General features: G+C 42.5%; 1 protein-coding gene across 5 annotated transcripts in view; it reads right to left on the bottom strand.

Annotated features, from left to right (window-relative positions):
- tacc1 (transforming, acidic coiled-coil containing protein 1) overlaps window positions 1–21,545 on the bottom strand; it is a 173,176-nt gene that overhangs the window by 31,352 nt on the left and 120,279 nt on the right. For all 5 annotated transcript variants that reach the window (XM_043681466.1, XM_043681465.1, XM_043681462.1 and 2 more), the window contains one exon: window positions 11,794–11,854. In XM_043681466.1, the coding sequence (XP_043537401.1) occupies window positions 11,794–11,854 (61 nt within the window). The remainder of the gene's footprint in view (window positions 1–11,793; window positions 11,855–21,545) is intronic.

Genomic DNA, 21,545 nt, shown 5'->3' with positions numbered 1-21,545 from the left:
TTCAAACAGTACCCAATTTCTCTAATCATTCTGTCCTTGCTGATTGGGAATGGTGGGTTTGTCACTGAGTAGATGAGGGGAGATACTGCTGAAGAATTTTGCATTCTTGCAAACATGGATTGTGTGTCACCTTCAGGTGCAAGTTTCACCAGACGTGAGCCATACAGATACTGAGAGAGCTACTGGTTCATCACGCTTCAATTTTAAACAATGGAGTGGCTTTGCAATTCCACGAGGGTACATTAAACATTTAACCTGCACAGGAGACAAGAATCAGATCTATAAAACCATTGCACTTATCACTTGTGTTCCCTGACACAAAATGTCAAAACTATTTCAATTTGGTTAGGAAGGCTAGATCACATTGGATCGTGGCAAACCAGACAATTGGATACAAAATTGGCTGGAAGACAGGAGACAGAGGGTGGTGATAGAGGGTTGCTTTTTGGACTGAAGGCTTGCAACAAGTGGTGTGCCACAAGGGCTGGTGCTGGGTCCACTGCTTGTCATCTTTTATAGAAATGGTTTGGATGTGAATATAGGAGATACGGTTAGTAAGCTTGCAGATGACATCAAAATAGATGGTGTAGCACACTACCTCAAGGAAGATCATCTCAGAGTACATTGGGACCTTGATCAGAAAGGCCAATGGGCCGTGTATGGGAGATGGAGTTTAATTTAAATGAGATGTTGCATTTTGGTGAACTAAATCAGGACAGGACTTATACAGTTAATGGTAGGCAAAAGTGAGGACTGCAGTTGCTGGAGATTACAGTCGAGTGTGTGGTGCTGGAAAAGCACAGCAGGTCAGGCAGCGTGTGAAGAGCAGGAGAATCGATGTTTCGGGCAAAAGCCCTTCATCAGGAAGGGCTCCTGATCAGGTAGGGTTCCTGATTCAGGGTTTTTGCCAGAAACGTTGATTCTCCTACTCCTCGGATGCTGCCTGACCTGCTGTGCTTTCCCAGCGCCACACTCTCAACTTAATGGTCAGGCCCAGGGGAGTATTGCCAAACAAAGAGACCTAGGACTGTAGGTGCATACTTCCTTGCCGTTGGAGTTGCATATAGACAGGGTGGTGAAGACGACGTTTGATATGCTTGTCTTCGTTGATCAGAACTTTGAGTATGAGAGTTAGGTGGTCATATTGTGGTTCTCCAGGCTTTGGTGAGGCCACTTTTGGAATATTGTGTACAATGCTGGTCCTTCTATAGGAAGGACGTTGTTAGACTTGAGAGGGTTTAGACCGTTACAACAAATGTTGCTGGGACTGAAGGGCTGGAGTTAAAAGGAGAAGGCTGAATAGGTTGGGACTTTTTTTTCCCCTGGATTGTCAGAGGCTATGGGGTGACCTTCAAACATCACGTTTTATTTCCTAGCCTTCACAATTCCCTCCAGGAAGGTCTCAACCAGAGATGTTGTTGCTGTTACATCCAAACCACCAGCTGGGTGGTCAACATTCTGATTGCCCTCAGATGCCATCCCTGACTGTACGCACATCACTTTGTGGCAAAGTAGGAGTGATTCGCAACACATTTTAAGATGCACAGTTTGTGATGAGACCAATGAAGGAAATCTCTTCTTGATGGGCTGGGAAATCACCAAACCCTGGCAGAAATAGGGATTTGCCCCTGGATAGAATAGTCCACTCAGGTGGTGGCCTCCATGACACCATTTCCTCCTAATCTACCTCTAGTTTGCAGAAAGCAAAACTGATTCAAATCAGATTTGTTTCAGCATCCACCAATTTGATCCGATCAGAGGTTTTCTATTCACAGGGTCAGGAAGTTTATTACAAAGCCACAATTTGTCAGTGCAGGGACAAACCAGTTCTGTTTGTGTTTGACAACACTCCAACAGATTTGGGGGGGGGGGGGAGATGGGGTGTAAAATTTGACAGGAATTGCCCCAGGTGTTTGCTGTAATGCATACTGGAGACCAGTGAACACCCATGATTTCTCTGAGAGCAGTGTTAACAAGCAGCCCAAAGTCCCAGGCAGTGCTGATTATTACTTTCTGAACCACAGAGTTAAAAAAGGAAAAGTGGGCAGGACAGTGAAATGCTCAGCCTGTGTGTGTGAGACATGATGTGCCCATCCCATTTAATTACAGCCTGACCATCAATATCCCCCATGGCGGTATTGAAGATGTTGGCAAGCTCCAAAATGTGCCTTAAGACCATGTTGGAGTCACACTGTTCCTTTGTCTTGAAAAGGCGGACACACTTTTAGTAAACAAGCAAGGCAATCAGTGTTACATTGAGTGTGCTGAATTTACATTTTGATGCAAGGTTAAAAGGTTGCTGGCATGTTGTACCATTATCAATTGCCAATATTCACATATGAGCTTGTCGAAATGATACACATTTGCCAACATGGCCATCATGAAACTTGACAGCAGCATATTGCACGTGAATGGTCTGGAGGTATATTGTAAGACTTTAGCAGGCATTATTCACACATGTATAAAAGGAAAAGGGTTATGAAGAGTCAGCTTGAACTCAAAACATTTCTATTTCATTCTCTACAGATGTGCTCAACTTGCTGAGTTACTCCAAAACTGTTTTCATTATATAAAGTAACTCTTCCTTTTCCTTACGCACTCATAGGAGGTAGGCATTTCTGGCTGGGTCAATATTCATTGCGAGCCCTAGTTGCCCTTAAGGAGGTGGTGGTGAGCTGCGTTAGGTACTTCTGCAGTCCATGTGCTGTTGGTGGACCCACAATTTACTCAAATCCACAAAGTTCACTTCCCAGAATCAGCTCTCTCATTGCTATTCATTTCATAACACAAATCATTTTCAATCTTCATCCAATTTATTTTTTGCAATTTCTTTAACTTACATATGTATAGCACCTTCAAAAGAATAACATGCAGCTATGAAGCTGAATAAGAAGGTCCCAAAACATTTAGCAAGAGAGTGTTATCCAACAAGGTTTGACTGAGGGCCTGTCAAATGATTTTAGTACAACAGAAGTTTCTGATTTAACGAAAAGCTCTTCAAAGGACGAAGATGCAGAGAGACTGAGATTCAGGCAGGTATTTCCATCAAACATTAGAAACAATGTGGCGAAAGTCACAACCATGAATGGCGAAAACAATGAAATATTAGGTGCTTAATGGTCCAGAATTGGAACAGCACAGCTATCTTGGAAGATTGTGGGGCTCATCAAAAGACAGTAGAAAGATAGAGAGGGACAAGGCTACTTCGGGATTTGAAAATCATGACAAGAGTTTAAAAATACAGGTCTTGGCAGATCAGAAGTCAGCATCGTTCAGCAACAGCAAGGATGACGGTTAAAAAACAATTACTGTAACTTAGGATACAGACAGCAGAGTTTTGAATGACAAGTGTACGGAAGGTGCTCAAGGTTGGATGCAGATCAACAGAGCTTTGGAATTGCAATCTTTTGAAGTAACAGGTAGAATAAGGTGTGAAAGAAGGCGGATATGAATCCACTCTCAAGTAAACCATCCAACAATCCAAAAGCCTGGTGTCATGGCCACAGCAGGCAGGCTGGGCTATTGCAAATTTCCGTTTGTTACCACACACTGCAGACCAGCAGAGGGCAGCATGAAACCAAATTCAGAGTAATGAACAGAAAGCTAACTCCCTTGAACCGCATGCCAGGCACCAATTGAAATATTTTGCCAGAAACCCAAAAAAAAAAGGACAAAAACTGTTGGGGCGAATCAGAAAATAATGGTAAGTTAGACGAAATGCAACATCCTTCAGCAATACCGTTGCAGCTCCTCGTCCTCCACCATGCCAGCTCTTTCTAAACTGTAACTTCTTGAGACAGGACTTGGAGGAACCGGTGTTGGACTGGGGTGGACAAGGTTAAAAAAAAAAAATCACACCACCAGATTATAGTCCAACAGGTTTATTTGGAAGCACGAGCTTTCAGAGTGTTGCTCCTTCATCAAGTGGTTGCCCACCTGATGAAGGAGCAGCACTCTGAAAGCGAGTGCTTCCAAATAAACCTGTTGGACTATAACCTGGTGTTGTGTGAGTTTTAACTTTCTTGTGACAGACAATTCCCTCATTTGAAGATCACTGCCAAATTCACTTCACAAAGATATAAATTTGTTTGATCCTGAGTGAAATAAATTGCCAGACAGCAATAATCTCATTGACTGATCCCTTGGTTAGAATTTGGCCCAGTCCCGAATCAGTCCTTAAACACTCATCCTAATTTGTGTGTGGATTTCATGACAGTGAATGTGAATCAACACTTTGTTCACAAAATGTTGGAATATTCCTGCATCAGCCTCTCTTGCTGCACTGTCCCCAGGGACATTCTCATACAACCTTTGCAATGTCCTCTACATCCACTGGCTGCAAGGTGTCAGAGAGCTCTCTGTTCCCAATACCTCTTCACGAAAAGCTGCCCCTTGTTATCAATCTTATGAGGGAACCTTGGTGAGTTGCTGTAGATGGTAGATACTGCTGCCATTCTGCATTGGTGATGAGCATTGATGGTGGTGTAGGAGCTGCCCATCCAGTGGGTTTATTTGGCCTGATGGTATCAAGTGTTTTTGGGGCTGCACTAACGCAGGTAAATGGGGAGCATTCCAACACACTCCTGACTTGTACCATGGAGATGGTGGTCAGACTTTGGGAGAAAGGACATGGGTTACTCACCACACATAGCCCTGCTTTTGTAGACAATATGTATTTAGATGGTCCAGCTCAGGTTCTGGTTAATGGAAGACCTGAAGATGTCGATAGCAGGGGTTATATTCATCAAAGGAATTGCCAGCAACATTGAGGACTGCTGGTTAGATTTTCTCTTGTTGGAAATGGTCATTGCCTGGCACTCATGCAACATTAAAGTTACTTGGCACTTACCAGCCCAAGCCTGGATGTTATCTTGCTGCACTTGGACACAGACTGCTTCAGTATTGGAGTCGTGAATGGTGCTGAACATTGTGCAAGCATCAGCGAACATCCCAATTCTGACCTCACAATGGAGGAAGGTCACTGAAACAGCTGATGATGGCTGAAAAGCTCACGCAGCAATATCCTGGGGCTGAGATAAACCATCTTCCCTAATGCTCAGGACGACTCCAACCAGTAGAGAGAGTTCCCCACCAACTCCATTCCCACTAAACTCAGTTTTGCTAGGGCTCCTTGATACCTTATTCAGTCAGATACTGCAATCACTCTTGCCTCACTTCTGTCATTCAGCTCTTCTGTCCCTGTTTGGACCCAGTATGTAACTGAGGGCAGGAACACAGCAGCCCTGACTGAGCCCAAACTGAGCAGCAAGTAGAATATTGACAAGAAAGTACTGATAGATAGCACAGTGGATGACACCTTCCATTAGTTTACCAATGATCAAGACTGGTGGAACATTAATGAGTTGGGTTACGTTTGGTTTTATTGTCGGACAAGAAAATTGAATAGATGCCGTCAACAAGATAGCACACAAAGACACAACTGGAGAGGATTCGGGAAATGGGAATTGGTGGGAGGACAATGAATTGCACTAATGACCACTTAGAAGGGAGGAAACAGAACAGAAGCTCAAAGGCAGTTTCTCGTCAGCGTTGTAAAACATTGTGGATTCTGTTCTGCTGCTGCCTCTGTTTATCATATGCATGAATGACCCTGCTGGATAAATTACTGCCTGATATCAGAAACGAATTCAAAAGGTTGAAAGGGTGCAAGGGATTTTGATTAGGTGGAGAGGCAGACTCTAAAAACACAGCTGATAGAATTCAAATGTCAGCCAATAGTTTTCAATTAATAAACATGTACTTTGTAACGGGAAATCTAGCGGGATTTGAGCATTCAAGATTTTAGGAGAAGCAAATTGAGCAGATAATGCCTAGTAGGTTTTCTGGCAACTGTTATGGAGCAGCCAAGTTGAAATCGAATGGCACAATGTTATAATACACAGAATCTTAAGGGGGCCAGAACCGGAGTATGGTGTACAGCCTTCAGTTTCAGGAAACTGGTGAGGCGAAAAAGGGTTCGAGGAAATCCAAATTATCAAAGACGACTGACCAAAGTGGAGCTGCTTTTCCATTCGCAGAACTGAGATTCTGAGTTTATATAAGAGGGCTGTTGAACAAGAAGAAGAATGTATTGCAAGATCTTACATTCCTGTCATGGTAAATAAATTCTCCACCTCAACATAGCTGGCACATCTTAAAAACATATGTATGTTTTGTAAGAATGTTGCATCTATGTCACACCAAGATCATCATAATATAATAACTCAGGTGTTACATCTCATAGGAATGTTTTGCTTCTCAACTATTCTCTTGCTTCCCACAAACAGACATTTTATAAACTAGATCCAGCCCATGTACCAAAGTATCCTTTCTTGTTTTGATTTGACATATAATCTAAAGTCCAACAGCTCTATTACTGCATACCTCTGGTACCTTATTGAATGTAATGCTTCTTTGCTGCATAATTAACCAATAATTCAAAGCAACCAACTCCACTGTAACTGCTAACTCTACTTCCCTGCAGGCTCACTTCCAGTCAATTTGGCAGAAACCTTTTGTGGAAATCTTCCTAACAGAGGGAGTGAGGAAACCAAGTGGAAATTCTCCCTCACAGTGACATCATCACAAAGTAAACTGGCCATGACGCATTCGCCGAAGAGTCAAATCTAGAACAAAAAGGCATTACTCTTCATAAACATGACTGTGATCCAAGTGTAGGCTCTGGCTGGTCTTTTCTGATTCACACAAGGATAAGCAAATCATTCCAGTTTCTCATCAAAACTCTCTCCCAGCCATTATCATTCCTCTATTCTTGTCATGTAACTGTAGCTGCAGAAGTATAAATTTTTGTTGAAGTTTACAGCCAGATCTGTCACTCAAATGTTTGTGTCAACATGGATTTTTAGTTGTGTTTCACTGCCCAACAATTCAAAGCAGTCATGTTCTTATTACATAGGAACTTAGCAACTAGGATTGAATGGTGTAGCAGACTCAAGGGGCTGAATGGCCCAAAGGCCGCTCCTATGTTTTATGGTCTCATGAACAAAGGCATTAGGATATGAGAGAGTATTTCTACCATCACCACAGTGGGATAATGAATCGCAGTCAGTGCAATGTGCCACCTCATGGTCAGTTTGGTTTTTTAGGAACATAGGAATTAGTAGCGGGAGTAGGCAATTCAGCCCTTCAAGCCCGCTCTACCAGTTAACATGATCACAGCTGATTTCATATTGGTCTCAAGTTCACTTTTCGGCCTGCTCCCCATGAACACTTTATCCTGCTTTTCATCAGAAACAAAACAAGTTCTTTCTTGAATCTGTTAATTGATTCTGCCTCCACTGCATTCTGTTGCATTGAGTCCCACAAATACACAACCTTCAGAGAAGTAGTTTCTCCTCAGCTATTTTGAACCTTCCTCCTCTCACTCTATATCCATGCCCTCTTGTTAGGGACTGTCCCACAAAGGGGAACATCTGATCAACGTCCACCTTATCAATCCTCTTTAGTATTTTATATCCCTCAATTAGACCCCCCCTCCTCGTTCCACTGAACTCCAGCGTGTATAAACCCAAGCAGTTCAACTGCTCCTCATACATGGGATTGCATTCTTGCATTTAAGGTGATTCAAAAATTCATCCCCAGATTAAGTTCAACACTTCCACCAGGCCTGATTGGACATCAAAGTCTGTGCTCAAAAAACCTTCCATTGAGAAAGGTTAACAGAAACTAAGGGTTGTTCGATGCAATCAATTGTGCTCATTTAGGATATTCGAAGTACAGTTGAATTAAACCAAAATTCCCCACATTATAAAAACAACTCGCTGACATTAGCTCAATCCCATTCTCCAAGCCGCATTAAGCTGTTCTGTATTCCAAACAGGGGAATGGGACTGTTTCAGTTCCAATCTACTTCTAGGCTGTGGGATTGGTGAATTCAATGTCATAGCCAGGTGGTTACAGGGTTTCTGAGGAAGGAGAAGTTGCTGTCTAGGAAAAGCACACTGACGCAGTGTTAATAAACAACATTGTGCACAGATGAATCATGAGTGATAAGTGCTTGCACCTCCCTTTCATGGTCATCTTTCTCATTCTCACTCCATCTTGTATAATCCAGCAATGATTCAGTTTTATACTTCTGATCATCATGTTCAAAAGCTCTCGTGTACTCCAATCCTTTGTCAACTCTCAAAGATCATTAGATTCCTCAAATATTCACCCTTTATGTACCATTCCCTCAACCGACTGATTTCAGTCCATTACTATTGGTACTTCTGCTTTCAGCAGCCTCAACTTTAGATGGTGGCATTCCCTCCTTTGACCACATATCTGATCACCAATCACCACCTCTCCTCAATGATGCAGTGTCAAATCCTGTTCAAAAACTTGCTTGGGAAGCACCCTTGGGGATTTTTCTCTGGTATAGGCCCCAGATAAACTCAAATTATTGTTAGAAGGACGAAGGTCTTTCCTACTTGAAACATCAAACCTCAAAGATTATGCTCAACAAACCTTTCCATTGGTATTGGTTAACAGACACAAGGCCGGAGAGGGTATAGAAACCAAATTCTGGGGCACCAAACCAAACTGTACTTTCAGTCAAAGTTGCTCTGCTGAAAGGGTGTTCTTCTCAATGTGGCTGGGATATTCTGATGACTCATTTATCCCTAGACTTCTTGTTACGTGGGCATGTTATTTTCAATTAACAACAAAACAATAGACCTCACTGTGTACTCAGCAGTATTGCAGCAGTGCCAACTTAGTCACCTTTCCTCCACACAGTGTCTTCACTCATGAGACTAACCAATGGTCAGTCCATGTCACTGATCTTTACTACAGCAGAGGTAAGCAGCGTGGAAATTCTCCAGCATGTCTGTTGTCATGAATTATCCCCCAATCCCACTTAAGCTCATTCTCCAAATAAGGAGAGATTATCTGCACTGTCAAATAGGACCATATGTCTGCAATGGGCATCAGCAAATGACTTCCAAAAATCAATCAAGTTGCTAATATGCTGTTAGTAATCAGTTCCCGAGCAACATTTTCAACTGATGATGTCAGGAAGATGGATTTCTGCATCAAGTACATTCCATCTGTTCAGAATTTCACTTGAAGCTTCAATCTGCATCTTGTTTCTGTCTGTGATGACACCTTTCAACTCCGGCATCTCTGGATCTCATGATCAGTTCTTCCTTCATTTTGACTTGACTAAGGCTCTACACCTAACCCACTATGCTCTTGGTCAGTGTTTGCTCAGTCAGGTCGAGCTTGCTTGTATCGTTTGGTTGATACAACTTTTTTATTTTAAAGCATAAACAAAAACATAAACAATAACACAAACAATATGCCCACCTTGATATGGATGAAGAGTTTCCAAAATGCCCAGCTTTTAAATGCCCTGGCCTGAGGCTGTAAGATTCTCAACTTAAACCTCCTCCGTTACAATGCCGCCTAAACTCTGAGCAAACTTTCAGTTAGCTCTCCCAGTTTTCAGTTTGCAGGTTCAGTCTCAATTTGTTTTGTCTGATAATGTTCATGTGATATTTTGCTGCAATAAAAGGTATTGAATAAATACAACTTGTTGTTCATGTTTATGCAGTTCAACAAGACCACCAGTAACGTCATTAACTGTCACAGTGTTTGGTAAACACAGAATAAAACTGCCAAAAGGCATAAGTCACTCTGTCCGACACCAATCATTGTGGGAAATGAAGTGACACAACAGTCAAGATTGGACAACAAAACCCAGAAACGATAAAGGTTTGGAAGACTGGGCTAGTCCTAACATGTAATAAATACCCCAAAAATAGGCCATGAAATGTTTCTCTTCTGCCATGGAGTTTCGAACCCCTCAATGAAGGCCAAAGCTGCAGAGTAACTGCAGCTGCTTAGAATACTTTAATCAGCAGCTTGGGAAGTGGTTGGAGAAAGGCAGTAACTAGCTAGTTAACAAGGAATTGTTGATGCATTTTAGGAATGTTGGTGTTGACCCAATACTGGACTAACCCTCTGGAAAGCTCTTTAATTATGTTGTTACAGAGGAACAAAGAATCAGTGCTCTGGTTTCCTCTCACAGTCCAAAGATGTGCATGTTGGGTGGATAGGTCACTTTAAATTGCCCACAGTATCCAGCAATGTGTAGGTTAGGTGGGTTAGCCATGGGAAATGCATGGTTAGAGAGAAAGTCTGTTAGAGGCTGGGGGTGGGCGGCACGGGGAGGATCTGGGTCATTGGCGAGTCAGTGTGGAATCAATGGGCCAAATTGTCTGCTTCCATACTGTAGGGATTCTATGATTCTATTCCATCAGTGACACACTACAATTTCATCCCCCTCTGTTCTTATGGGGTTCCAGCTGAATTGACAAGAGCAGTCTGTTCAAGCAGAGGTGTGTGTGTGTGTCAATACAATGTTACTGGGCATTCACTACCTGTGTCATTGTTGTGATCAGTACATCACTAAGATTAATGAATCATCGTCACACTGTCCCTGATAGAACGAATCTTGGATCAATTTGGAATGAAGAAAGCCCTCAAAAGTGAAGCAATAATGTACTCAATTCTCCCTCGTACTTCTAGCCGGAGCCTGATTCAGCAGAGTAAAAACAATCGAAATAGCTGCTTCCTTCCAACCTGAGTCCAAATATGGAAGCCGGAATCCAGTGCATTCACATACCAATGATCAAATCAAACATACCAATTGGAAATACTGTACCCTTGCTTCTGATCTATGCTCTCTTCATGTGCAACTCTTCACTGGTAGCACAAAATTGGTATCTTGGCCTCTTTGTCCAAAGTGGTATTTTTTGGGAATTTCACGGCTAATGATGGACAGCAGAATACTGACACTGTCTCAATACAGCCGGACAAGCACAAGAGCTCTCCTCGTCTCTGATACTGCAACAACCCCAGGGAGGTTGCTAACGTAACAAACAGCCAAAATAATATTGCTATTCACATACTAAAAGGATCAATGGACAATTAACAGCACGTATATAAGTAGGGTTGGAAAAATGGTCCCATTAGAAAGCAAACTGATCTGATCCATGTGAATAACATAGCAGTGATAAAAACAAATAAAGCTTCTTGGTTACAATGCTATCAGTTGCTTTGTCACAGAGATGCTTTCTACCCTCACAAGCCAATGACCTAAACATGGAGTCATATAGTCGTGCAGCATGGAAACAGACCCTTTGGTACAACTCATCAGCACTGACCAGTCACCCCTTTCTGACCTCGTCCATTAGCCAGCATTTGGCCCATATCCCTCTAAACCCCTCCTGTTCAAATACCCATCTAGGTGCCTTTTAAATGTTGTAATTGCACTCTTTTCCACCAGTCCTCTGGCATACGTGCACCATCCTCTGTGTAAAAAAGTTTCCACTTTCACCTTAAATATATGCCTTCTAGTTCTGGGCTCCCCCAACCCTGGGGAAAGTCCTTGTCTATTCACCTTCTCCATGTCCCTCATGATTTTATAAACGTCAATAAGGTTACCCCCGCAGCCCTCCTCATGCTTTATTCACTGGGATGGCTACTCGGTTTGGACATCACTCACTTGATGCAACCAATATTTGGACAAATTCCAAGCTTAAAATGCTGGCAATGAAGGTGTGCTCACACAGTTACTACACAAAACTCAGATTGGCAGTCCTCAAGACTCAGGTACCATCTGAAGGAGCACATTGAGTCTGTTAATAAGCCGAACCTTATGGAGGTAGGGAATTAGGTGATGGGAATCACTCATAACCAAGGCCGTTCTGTGGTGTTTCTACTCATCATTGTCAGGGACGCCAGACTAGAGATACCCTCTTCAACTGAAAAACAAAGAAAATTTACCTGGTCGCAAACATCCAACACCAGAGATTGGTTTTCATATTTCTTCACTCGGCAAGCATTCCTTCATGGAGAGAGGGAGAGGAGAGAGACAGAGAAAGAAAGAAAGAAACAAAAAGAGAGGGGGAAAAAATACAGGAGAACAGTCAAATCACATCATCCTGCAAAAAACACAACATTTTACCTGACTTTGCTTTAATAAACTCAAGGAGCAAATGCGCATGCTAGCAGTGAGCTTTTAAAGAAGTGGGAAATAGAAATAGAAATTGCATGAAATGAAAAAAAAAGTTAAATAAAGGGACACTTGAATTTCATTGCATGCAAGCACAGTTCCAGCCTCCCGATCGGTGCAGATCAATGTCACACACATAAACAAACACAGATTGATCGATTCTGTAATTGCAATTCCGAGAGAAACCATCCCTTCATGCTGACTGAGTTGAAGGCAGGACCACATTCATGTGCTGAGGAGTGAAAGGGTAACTTTATCAACAGTCTCACAGGTGACAACTGAGCACATGCTTAAGGTGCTATATATTATGGTGTTGCCAGATCACATGGAACCAAGACCTGGGTTCCTCATGAAGCCTTGCTCTATGCTTCTGTTCATAGGAAAAAAATACTTCTAGTTTGCATCTGCTTAATCTGATCTTGTCTATCTTTTGCCATTTGAAGCTGCTAACCATCTTCCGACATGTGCAGATTTTGGTTCAGTTATTTATCTGATGAACTTTACATTTTGCTACTGGGAATGGAAAAGGTGGTGGCAGAAGGGAATCAATTTCCTGATCCTTAAAACGTAACCTTCAGTTGTTTCCTTTGTGAAGCAAACCCAATCCTTTGCACCAGGTAAAGAAACGCTGTTTTTCTTCACAGCTCCCGAAAAACCCTTCAACTCAATGACATTTAACATGGAGAAAGGCATCCCCTACCAACAATTCTGACAATAGACCTGCATTTTCAAAGGTCAGTGTAACACATACCATTGCTGTGCTGGAAAAATAAACAGCTGCTGAATCTGTGTGAAGACAGATAGATTGGTGGCTCAGTGGTGAGCACTGCTGTCTCACAGCGCCAGGGATTGGGTTCGATTCCTGCCTCGGGCGACTGTCTGTGTGGAGTTTGCACATTCTCCCCGCATCTCTGTGGGTTTCCTCCGGGTGCTGTAGTTTCCTCCCACAGTCCAAAGGTGTGCAGGTTAGGTGAATTAGCCAAGTGAATTGCCCGGAGTGTTAGGTGCATTAGTCAGGGGGAATGGGTCTGGGTGGGTTACTCTTCAAAGGGTCGGAGTGGACTTGTTGGGCCAAAGGGCTTGTTTCCATACTGTAAATAATCTAATCTAATCTAAATTGCCTATAGTGTTTAGAGATGCGTAGGTTAGATGCATTAGTCAGGGGTCACGTAGAGTAATAGGGTAGGGAATGCCTATTGGGTGGGATACTGTTCAGAGGGTCGGTATTGAGCCGAAGGGCCTGTTCCCACACTGGAGGGATTCTAAGAAATTAGTAAAATCAATTTGCAATAATGAGTGGAAGAACCAAAGGGAAATTTACGCCAAATCGCTTCACACTAACACTGAGATTGGAATGTAAAACAGATTCGGAGGGAACCTTCAAAGGAAAATTGGACATACATTAACTTGGAGGATTGAGGAAGGACCTGAAGCAGACACCTCTTTCAAAGACCCATAATGGGCTGAATAGCCTTTGATGGGGAAGTGAAAGCAGGAGACTGGAGATGACTCTGCTGCAGAGCCATATAATTGAACGTAACTTAACTTCAGGAAATTCGAGTTTACAAACTTTGGCAGGAAGAATAGAAGACCTGAATATTGATTAAATGGGGAACGATTGCGGAAAACTGCAGCACAGGTAGCTGAAGGGGTCTTTGTGCATGAATCACGAAAAGCTCCTCCTTCTTATGTTCTTGCAAACACTAGCAGTGATCTATTGGTCTGAATGGCCTGTTTCTGTCATGGAAATACCATGCATTACAATGCAAGGCTATTAGCTGGCTGACGATCTTCATGGTAGACCTGTTCCAGTCTCTCACTAATGCCACTTGGTTGATGACCCACCCTTGTTAATTCTCCTTGATCACACAACTCTCCAGTTGTACTGAAACAGCAGGGAGCAATCTGATAACTAGGCTGAAATTCCTGTTTAAAATGAAAACTTGTTCCGAAATAATGAACAAGTACTTGTAAACAAAAAGGAGTTTTTGTTTTTTTTTTTCCAAACTAAGTTAACAACGACACAACATGGATCTCTGTGTTGCCCCAGTGTTGAAATGTGTGAGAGAACTCATCAGAAAAACTATTTTGTCCTAGCTGTAGAGTCAGTGAATTGTATGGCAATAAATTGCCCCCTCCCAACATTATCATTTTGCAGACTGAAACTAGATGACTTTTGAACATGTGCATGACAGGAGATACTCAGAAACCCAAATTGAAAATTAGAAATCATTTCTAACTGAAGACTTGTCTGAAATTTCACTGTCTGACAGGACCAGTTTGGCTGTGGTGACACACAGCTTCAGTCACCAATTTATTGCAAAGTCTTGGTTTAGAACTTTTGGAGTTTGGAATCCCCGATGTCTAACCTTGTCAATCAAACGGTAGTCGCACTATGCATGGAGAGTGACTGATAAAAATAATATAAGTAACAACCAAAAGTGAGAGTCACCATGACAACAGATCTTCAATGTATGACACAGATTCCAAACAGTAATTATGGATATATATTGGTCATTAAAGATCAGGAACAGATAATCCAGATGAACAATGACCTCACTGAATGGCACAACATGCTTGAGGAGCTGAATGGCTCACTCCTGTTCCTGAATTGACGAGAATTCGGAAAGATCTACAGAAGTTTTGTAAATCGGCAAATAAGCAGTCAAGAGATAAAACCTCTCTCTCGTGCTTGAATATGGAGGTTTGTATCAAAAAATTGCAAAACTACCTTATCCAAGTGTGTTTTCCTTATACTATATGTGACAAAACACTCAGCTTTCACAGCATCTAGCCTGGACTATTGCAATGCGTACCTGGCAACCCTCCCACCCTCAAGAAACTTGATTCTGTCCAAATCTTTGTTGCTCATATCCAAACTGTCACCTAGTCGCTTTCACCCATCATTCCCATGCTCAATGACCTGTATTAGCTCCTAATCCCACACTCAAATTCTCATCCTTCTTTTCCAATCCCATGACCACCTGATCCCTCCACACCCCTGTCAAGTATTCCAGCCCTTGAGGAATAGTTTGATACTGGTCCCTTATATGCTATAGGCAGCCAGGCTTTCTGTGGCATGGACTCAACTGTACAACTCCTTCCTTCAACCTTTCTCTCTTCCTTTATTGTACTGTTGAAAACCAACTCATTCAGTTCTCAAGCCACCTGGCCTCAGGTCTTCTTCTGTAGTGAGGTGTCAAGTTTGTTTGATAACACTCGTGTGAAGCATTCTGCAATCTTTTACTGCACTGAAGGCACGATAAAAAATGCAAGCTGTTATTGGTCAGTTAATAGAGTCATGCAGCACAGAAACAGACCCTTCAGTCCAACTTATTCACACCGACCAAGTTTCCCAAACTAAACTAATTCCAATTAACTGCATTTGGCTCACATCCCTCTCAATCTTTGCTGTTCATGTACCTGTCCAAATGTTTTTTATATGTTGCAACTGTATCTGCATCTACCACTTCCTGCGGCTGTTCATTCCACATCGGAACCAACCTCCGTGTGAAAAGGTTGCATCTGAGGTCTCTAAGTCTTTCTCCTCTCACCTTAAAACATGTCCCCTAGTTTTGAACTCCCCCACCCTATGGAAAAGACCTTTACTATTCGCTTTATTTTATAAATCGCTATGAAGGTCACCCCTCAACGTCCTATGGTCCCATGATAAAAGTCCCAGCCTATCCGTATAACTCAAGCCCCAATCTCAGTAACATCCGAGTAAATCTTTACTGAACCTTCTCCAAGTTAACAATATCCTTACCATTGTTTCCATGGCTAGAACTGTGCATAGTATTTCAAAAGTGGCCTCCCCAGCATCTTGTGTAACCTCAACATGTCACCTATATTCAATGGTCCGAGCATGAAGGCAAGTGTGCTAAACGCCTTCTTAACCATCCTGTCTACCTGCAATGCAACTTGCAAAGAACTAAAGACCTGAACCCCTCGGTCTCTCTATTTGACAGCACTATGCAAGGCCCCATCGACCATCCGAGTCCTGTCCTTAATTGTTTTGCCAAAATGCAATACTTCACACTTTTCCAAATTAAACTCCATCTGGCCATTGGCCCAATTGATCAAGAGCCATTTGTACTCTTAGATAACCTCCTTCACTGTCAATGCTACCATCAATATTGGTTTCATCTACGCCTCCTAAATGACAAACCAAGTGGACTCAGCACTGATCCCTGTGGAACACCACTGGTCACAGGCCTCCTGTCCAAAAAACAACCTCCACCATCACCTTCAGTCTCCTACCATCAGGCCCACTATGTATCCAACTGGCAAGCTCGCCCCAAATCCCATGTGATTTCCCGATTAGTCAACCATGCAGAACCTTGTCAAAAGCTTTACTAAAGTCCATGTAGATGACACTGACCACTGCTCTTGTACTAAATCTGAGCAATGCACTACTTCCCTTCAGAGTTTGGAATGTCAAGTAAACATTCAAGGCAGGTGCCAAAACTGGCTCAGAAACCTCACTACCTCATGACACACCTCTCAAGTTGCCTACGTAAGTGTGTTATCAAAGGCATGTTGCCAGATAGTGCTCAAAAAGTTTTTTTTTTTTAAAAAAAGGAGGTAGTGCAGAGCAACTATGATGTACCCAATTATTAATCAAATGCTGAGTGGCAAGTGAGCTTAAAGGACTGAAGAGCTGAGTCCTACTCCTAAACCCAGTGTTCCAACAACACTTCCAGATCAGGTGGCTAATCTCATTGTTCAGCAAGTCCTGGAGGACAAACGTCTGAAGAAAATGAAATGATAGCACATTGGTTGATGAAACAATTTGAGCATGACCCTGACCTCCTCAATCTGCTTCCAAATGCTGCCTTTAATCTCAAGAATACAATCGTTTAATTTTTCAAAAACAGAAGACAGACGAGTTTCAACTAAGCAAACACAGACTGTTTGTACTGTGGCTGGCCTTTTGCAGTAAATACAGGATAATCTGCATTCACAGATGGTAAGTAAAACAGAAAAAAACTGGGTCAATTAATCATCGACCAAATGAGTGGAGACACAAACCATGCTCCAACAAATTAGCACAAAGCCAGTGTTCATAACTAGCGAGGCAAAAAATGAGGTTGATGCACACACAGAGGCATCAAACATGCACTGAATGCTGCAGGAATGTCTTAGACGTGCAGGGGTGTCCATTGTTTATCGAGTAACAATTGGGAAGTTTTATTAATTGCAATTACTATGGCATCTAATGCCCTGAGTGACCCAACAGAGGCCTGCACCAGCAAGGGCTCAAGGAACAACCTTGTCACAGGGCTCCCCAAATCAGCAGGTAAGCCACATGATAGGAGAGGGAGCCAGGTTCAGCCCAGCTTACAGCTGCCAGTCACAACGGACAGAAATGTTTCCTAACTAGCTGCACAGTGTTTGCCTCCACTGCTCTCTTTGGAATCTCAGTCAACCAATCTTGGCAAAAAGGAATCCCGATACCGCTTTCAAAAAATGTGTGTGTGTGTATACGCGCGCGAACAAGCGAGTGTGTGCGTGAGAGTGCGAGACACGAACAGAGTGGGGGAGGGCGCGCAGGGGCGAGCGAGTGTGAGGGAGAAACAGAGAGACAGGGAGAGAGGGAGAGAGACAAAGAGACAGAGGGAGGAACAGAGAGGCAGAGGGAGGAACAGAGAGAGAGAGAGACTTGCTGCAACCTACTTCGCAGTAGATTACCAAGCTAACCGTTTCTATGCTACAAACAACCTCAAGTCGCTATAATTCATTATTTGCCTTACTCCAGGCTGAACAGCCCATTGTTGTCAGGCCTCTCCTGACCCCAGAGATCAAACTTGTAGCTTTCACTGTCCTACTCCCAGTGCTTATACATATGTCTGGTATCATGGCAACCAGTATTCAAGTTAGCACCTTAACAAGAGCACTGGACAATGTGACCATGACATCTCCTCATTGATATTCCACTGTCTTCGCAATGTAGTTGAACATCCTGTTGATTTCTTAGATTGCTACTTCGCATTGGCAGAATAGATTTCGCATCAATCTCAGTTTGACGTCTCTGCATTGAAAGCCAATGCTCCACATTTTGCCCAGTTAATTTTGTGCTTTCTATGCAGCATGCCTTGTTCTACAGACCTTTCTACTTTTTAGCATATTTGATCACTTTGATTTAGGTTTCTGAACAGAGCTCCATTATTTAAATAGAAACTGCAGTGGTCCCAGCACCACACAACTCACCCATTGGAACTAAGCCCCAACTGTAAAACAATTCTGCTTCAGGTACTTGCCGCACCTCCAACCAGCTTATTATCCACTCCTCCATCATCTACTCCAGCCTCAGAACTTCAGCTTGAATTAAGCTCAATGTTGTAAACTTTGTTGTGATAGGGGAAGGGCGGGGCAGAACCCTTGATGTTTTGGTGACATTCCTGGACTAGTGACCCAGGTCCTGTTCACTGCATTGCAGAGCAGGTGGTGGGATTTCAATTTCTTTGCACATATCTGGAAGCGAGACCTTTTCTCAGGAACGGAGCCCTGAAAATCTCCTCAATGGTTGCAAAAAGGCAACACACATCCTTACACAATCTGGCCTATATTTTAACTCCAGATTTGCAGCAATATAATTGACTCTCAAATGCTCAGTGACAGGGTCCTAGCCTCCCGCTCAGGTCAAGGGCCATTACGGATGGGCACAAATGCTGATCTTGCCAGCACAGCGCATATCCCACTAAAGAACAGCAAAAAAAACACTTGCCTTGTCACAACAACTTTCCTTTACAGCATGCCTTTAGCATCATGAAATGTCCCATGTGCTTCAGAGGAGCATGTGCAAATGAAGGCAGAAGGTGGCAGTGTTGCTGTGTGGGAGGGAGGAAGTGATTCAGTTCCTGAAATCTCAGAAGCTTATTCGGTCAGATCTTCCATTTTTGGAATCAATTCTCATGGGTGTTAACTAAGTTATTCTTAGAGATCATTTTGAAATCTACTTCTGATAACCTAGCCAATTATTTTACATGGAGAAAGTGAAGACTGCAGATTCTGGAGATCAGAGCTGAAAATGTGTTGCTGGAAGAGCGCAGCAGATCAGGCAGCATCAAAGGAACAGGAGGATCGACGTTTTGGGCATAAGCCCTTCTTCAGGAAATTATTTTACATGTTGTCATAAGGTAGCACAGACAAAACTCTTTGACACATGCTTTTTCAGCAATATTTGACATGCATTAGAAGGCAGACTCATGGGCCTGTGGATTCCCGTGTGTATTTTGCCACCCTGTCCATGAACATTCAGCTCTTCATAATTTGCAGATATCTCCCTCGCATTGACCGAATCCCTAATAATGAATGTAAATAATTGACAAATCCTTTCCAACATGAGAGGTTAAACAACCATGTCCTTTGGGAGCTGTTTGCTTCATGCACAATTAGTCTGTCCTGGGCTTCCATCTCCTTGATGTCAAAGTTAATAATTTAATTTAGGGTATCTTTGCTGGAAGAGGATGTATTGTTTACATCATCTCTATGAATGCATAAATGAAGAGATAGTTCCTATTGTGCACTCATTCTTCATTTCATGCCTATTTGTAACTGCCATCTCACTTCCTTCAAAATTAATCAACTTAGCTCCAGCTGCGATACCTTTCTCCAGGTCTCTCTCACCACTCCTCATCAACCTTTTCATGTGACTCTTATTTTTCCTTTCCTTCTGCAGGAATTGTACTCTCCATTTCCTCTTGAACTTCATCTGTTTTTAAAACAAAACATTCTGCTTCACTTTTGCTTGCTGGTTTATGGGAATAGTCTAATCTTGTGTACTCGGAATTACACCTTCAAAAGGTGTAACACGTACCCTGACCTCAAATGTTACTGCACCAATTTTGTTTACTTTAGTTGTTCTTGCAATTCATTGAATTTAAACCCCTTAACATTATGCAGAAGGTGCCTGATCTGAGATAACAGACTCCAAAACCATGCTGACCTATCATTAGGTGGCCACTATAACCCTGCAGCAATTATGTCTCCTATTGTCTGCACACATACTGGGCCATTAGGAGTAACAGATGACCACAAGCATTGCTATTCATAGTTCAGACAGCAAACTGGCCCCAGACATGCATCCTACTCATCAGCTGTCGAGCTGCATGAGACCAGAAGCTAGTGAGTATGTCAAAAGGAGGACCTCAACTTCTAAACAGCCTTCATTGGTTGACTATCTGGCACAATGCTCTCAATAGTTGAAGGGAAGCATTCCGATCTTGTACCTCAAATAAGCCACGAATCATGCCAAGTGCCTTGACTTGAAATGATCCATGGGCCCCGGTCCAACAGTTTATCCCCTCCCACCCTGTAATCATCAGGAATGGAGGATGGGAGGTAACAGGAGGAGGAACAGACATTGCTAAAGAAAAAAAGGTACAGATACATAAACATTACTGCCTTCAAACTGGCCTTTGTACTGAAAACTTTCCAATGGGCTGGGCAAGAGCAAAACCTCATTTCAAATAACAAAACGACAATCAACTTATTAGCTGACGCCCCACACTGAGGAAGATAATGATTGTGTAAGCAATGTGAGCTTATTACATCCAAGACCTGCATTTAGTTGTCCCACACTCAGTCTGCCTGAGTAGATAAGGCCACAACTTCACCCTATGTATATTAAAATGCATGATAAATCTATCATTAACAGTTTCTTGCCTGAAGATTAACACTTAGGAATAAATATTTCAAAAACAGGTTTTATGTAATGGGATTTGTTTTTGTTCTTTAATCTAGTTTAAAATCAGTCAGCAAAAAGAGCAGTAGTCTCTGGGCCAGCGTTTTCTGGTTCAGCTCAGATCACAGCAGTACTCATGTGTCGTACTAAGAAATTAGTACTTACACATGTCGAAAAAAATTAAATAGCAGAAAGATGTTTGTAAGGCATAAAATAACTAACAAAGCTATTCCTGGAAGGGAATACTTCATTCCTTCCACTCAGAAATTTTGGCATTTTTATGCACTTTGTATCAAATTAGTGCTTTGGGTTCTATTTTATACCTTGTGTGAAGGTGACTTCACAATCAGCGATGAGCTACCACAGAACACATTGTAGGATTCAGTAGAAAGTAAAGCTGCAGTGCCCCAGAGAAACTTGAAAACCTTTTTAAAAAGTGATTATCCTGTTAAATTACCCCGAAACCTTTGGCATGAGCGAGTTTAAAGATTGCTTCTTTTCAAGGTCAATAGTTGCCCTCTGTTCCAAGCTCTTGTTTTAAGCTTCCATCACATAAATTAAACCAGATTACTCCCGAGTTATTGAGGGGATATCTGCACTCTCCTCTCTCTCCCCTCTGTCTCTCTCGCCAGTTGCTGAGTTCCACAAAGTCACTGGCTGCCCATGGCTTCCCCAGTGACACACCTGACCTCTGCTCTTCACAATGCCACTGACATTCCATTTAAATGAAGAAACTTTTTCCATCGAGACTAGCTCTGGTCTTGAAAACTGATTATGCTGCAAACCTCTCCCACCCTTTGAGTGCATCACGACGGTGTATTTGTCAATAAGAGACAA

Source organism: Chiloscyllium plagiosum, chromosome 42, assembly GCF_004010195.1.
Source record: "Chiloscyllium plagiosum isolate BGI_BamShark_2017 chromosome 42, ASM401019v2, whole genome shotgun sequence".
Taxonomy (NCBI): domain Eukaryota; kingdom Metazoa; phylum Chordata; class Chondrichthyes; order Orectolobiformes; family Hemiscylliidae; genus Chiloscyllium; species Chiloscyllium plagiosum.
The sequence above is the reverse complement of the archived record's forward strand: the minus strand, read 5'-3'. Positions and strand labels throughout refer to the sequence as shown.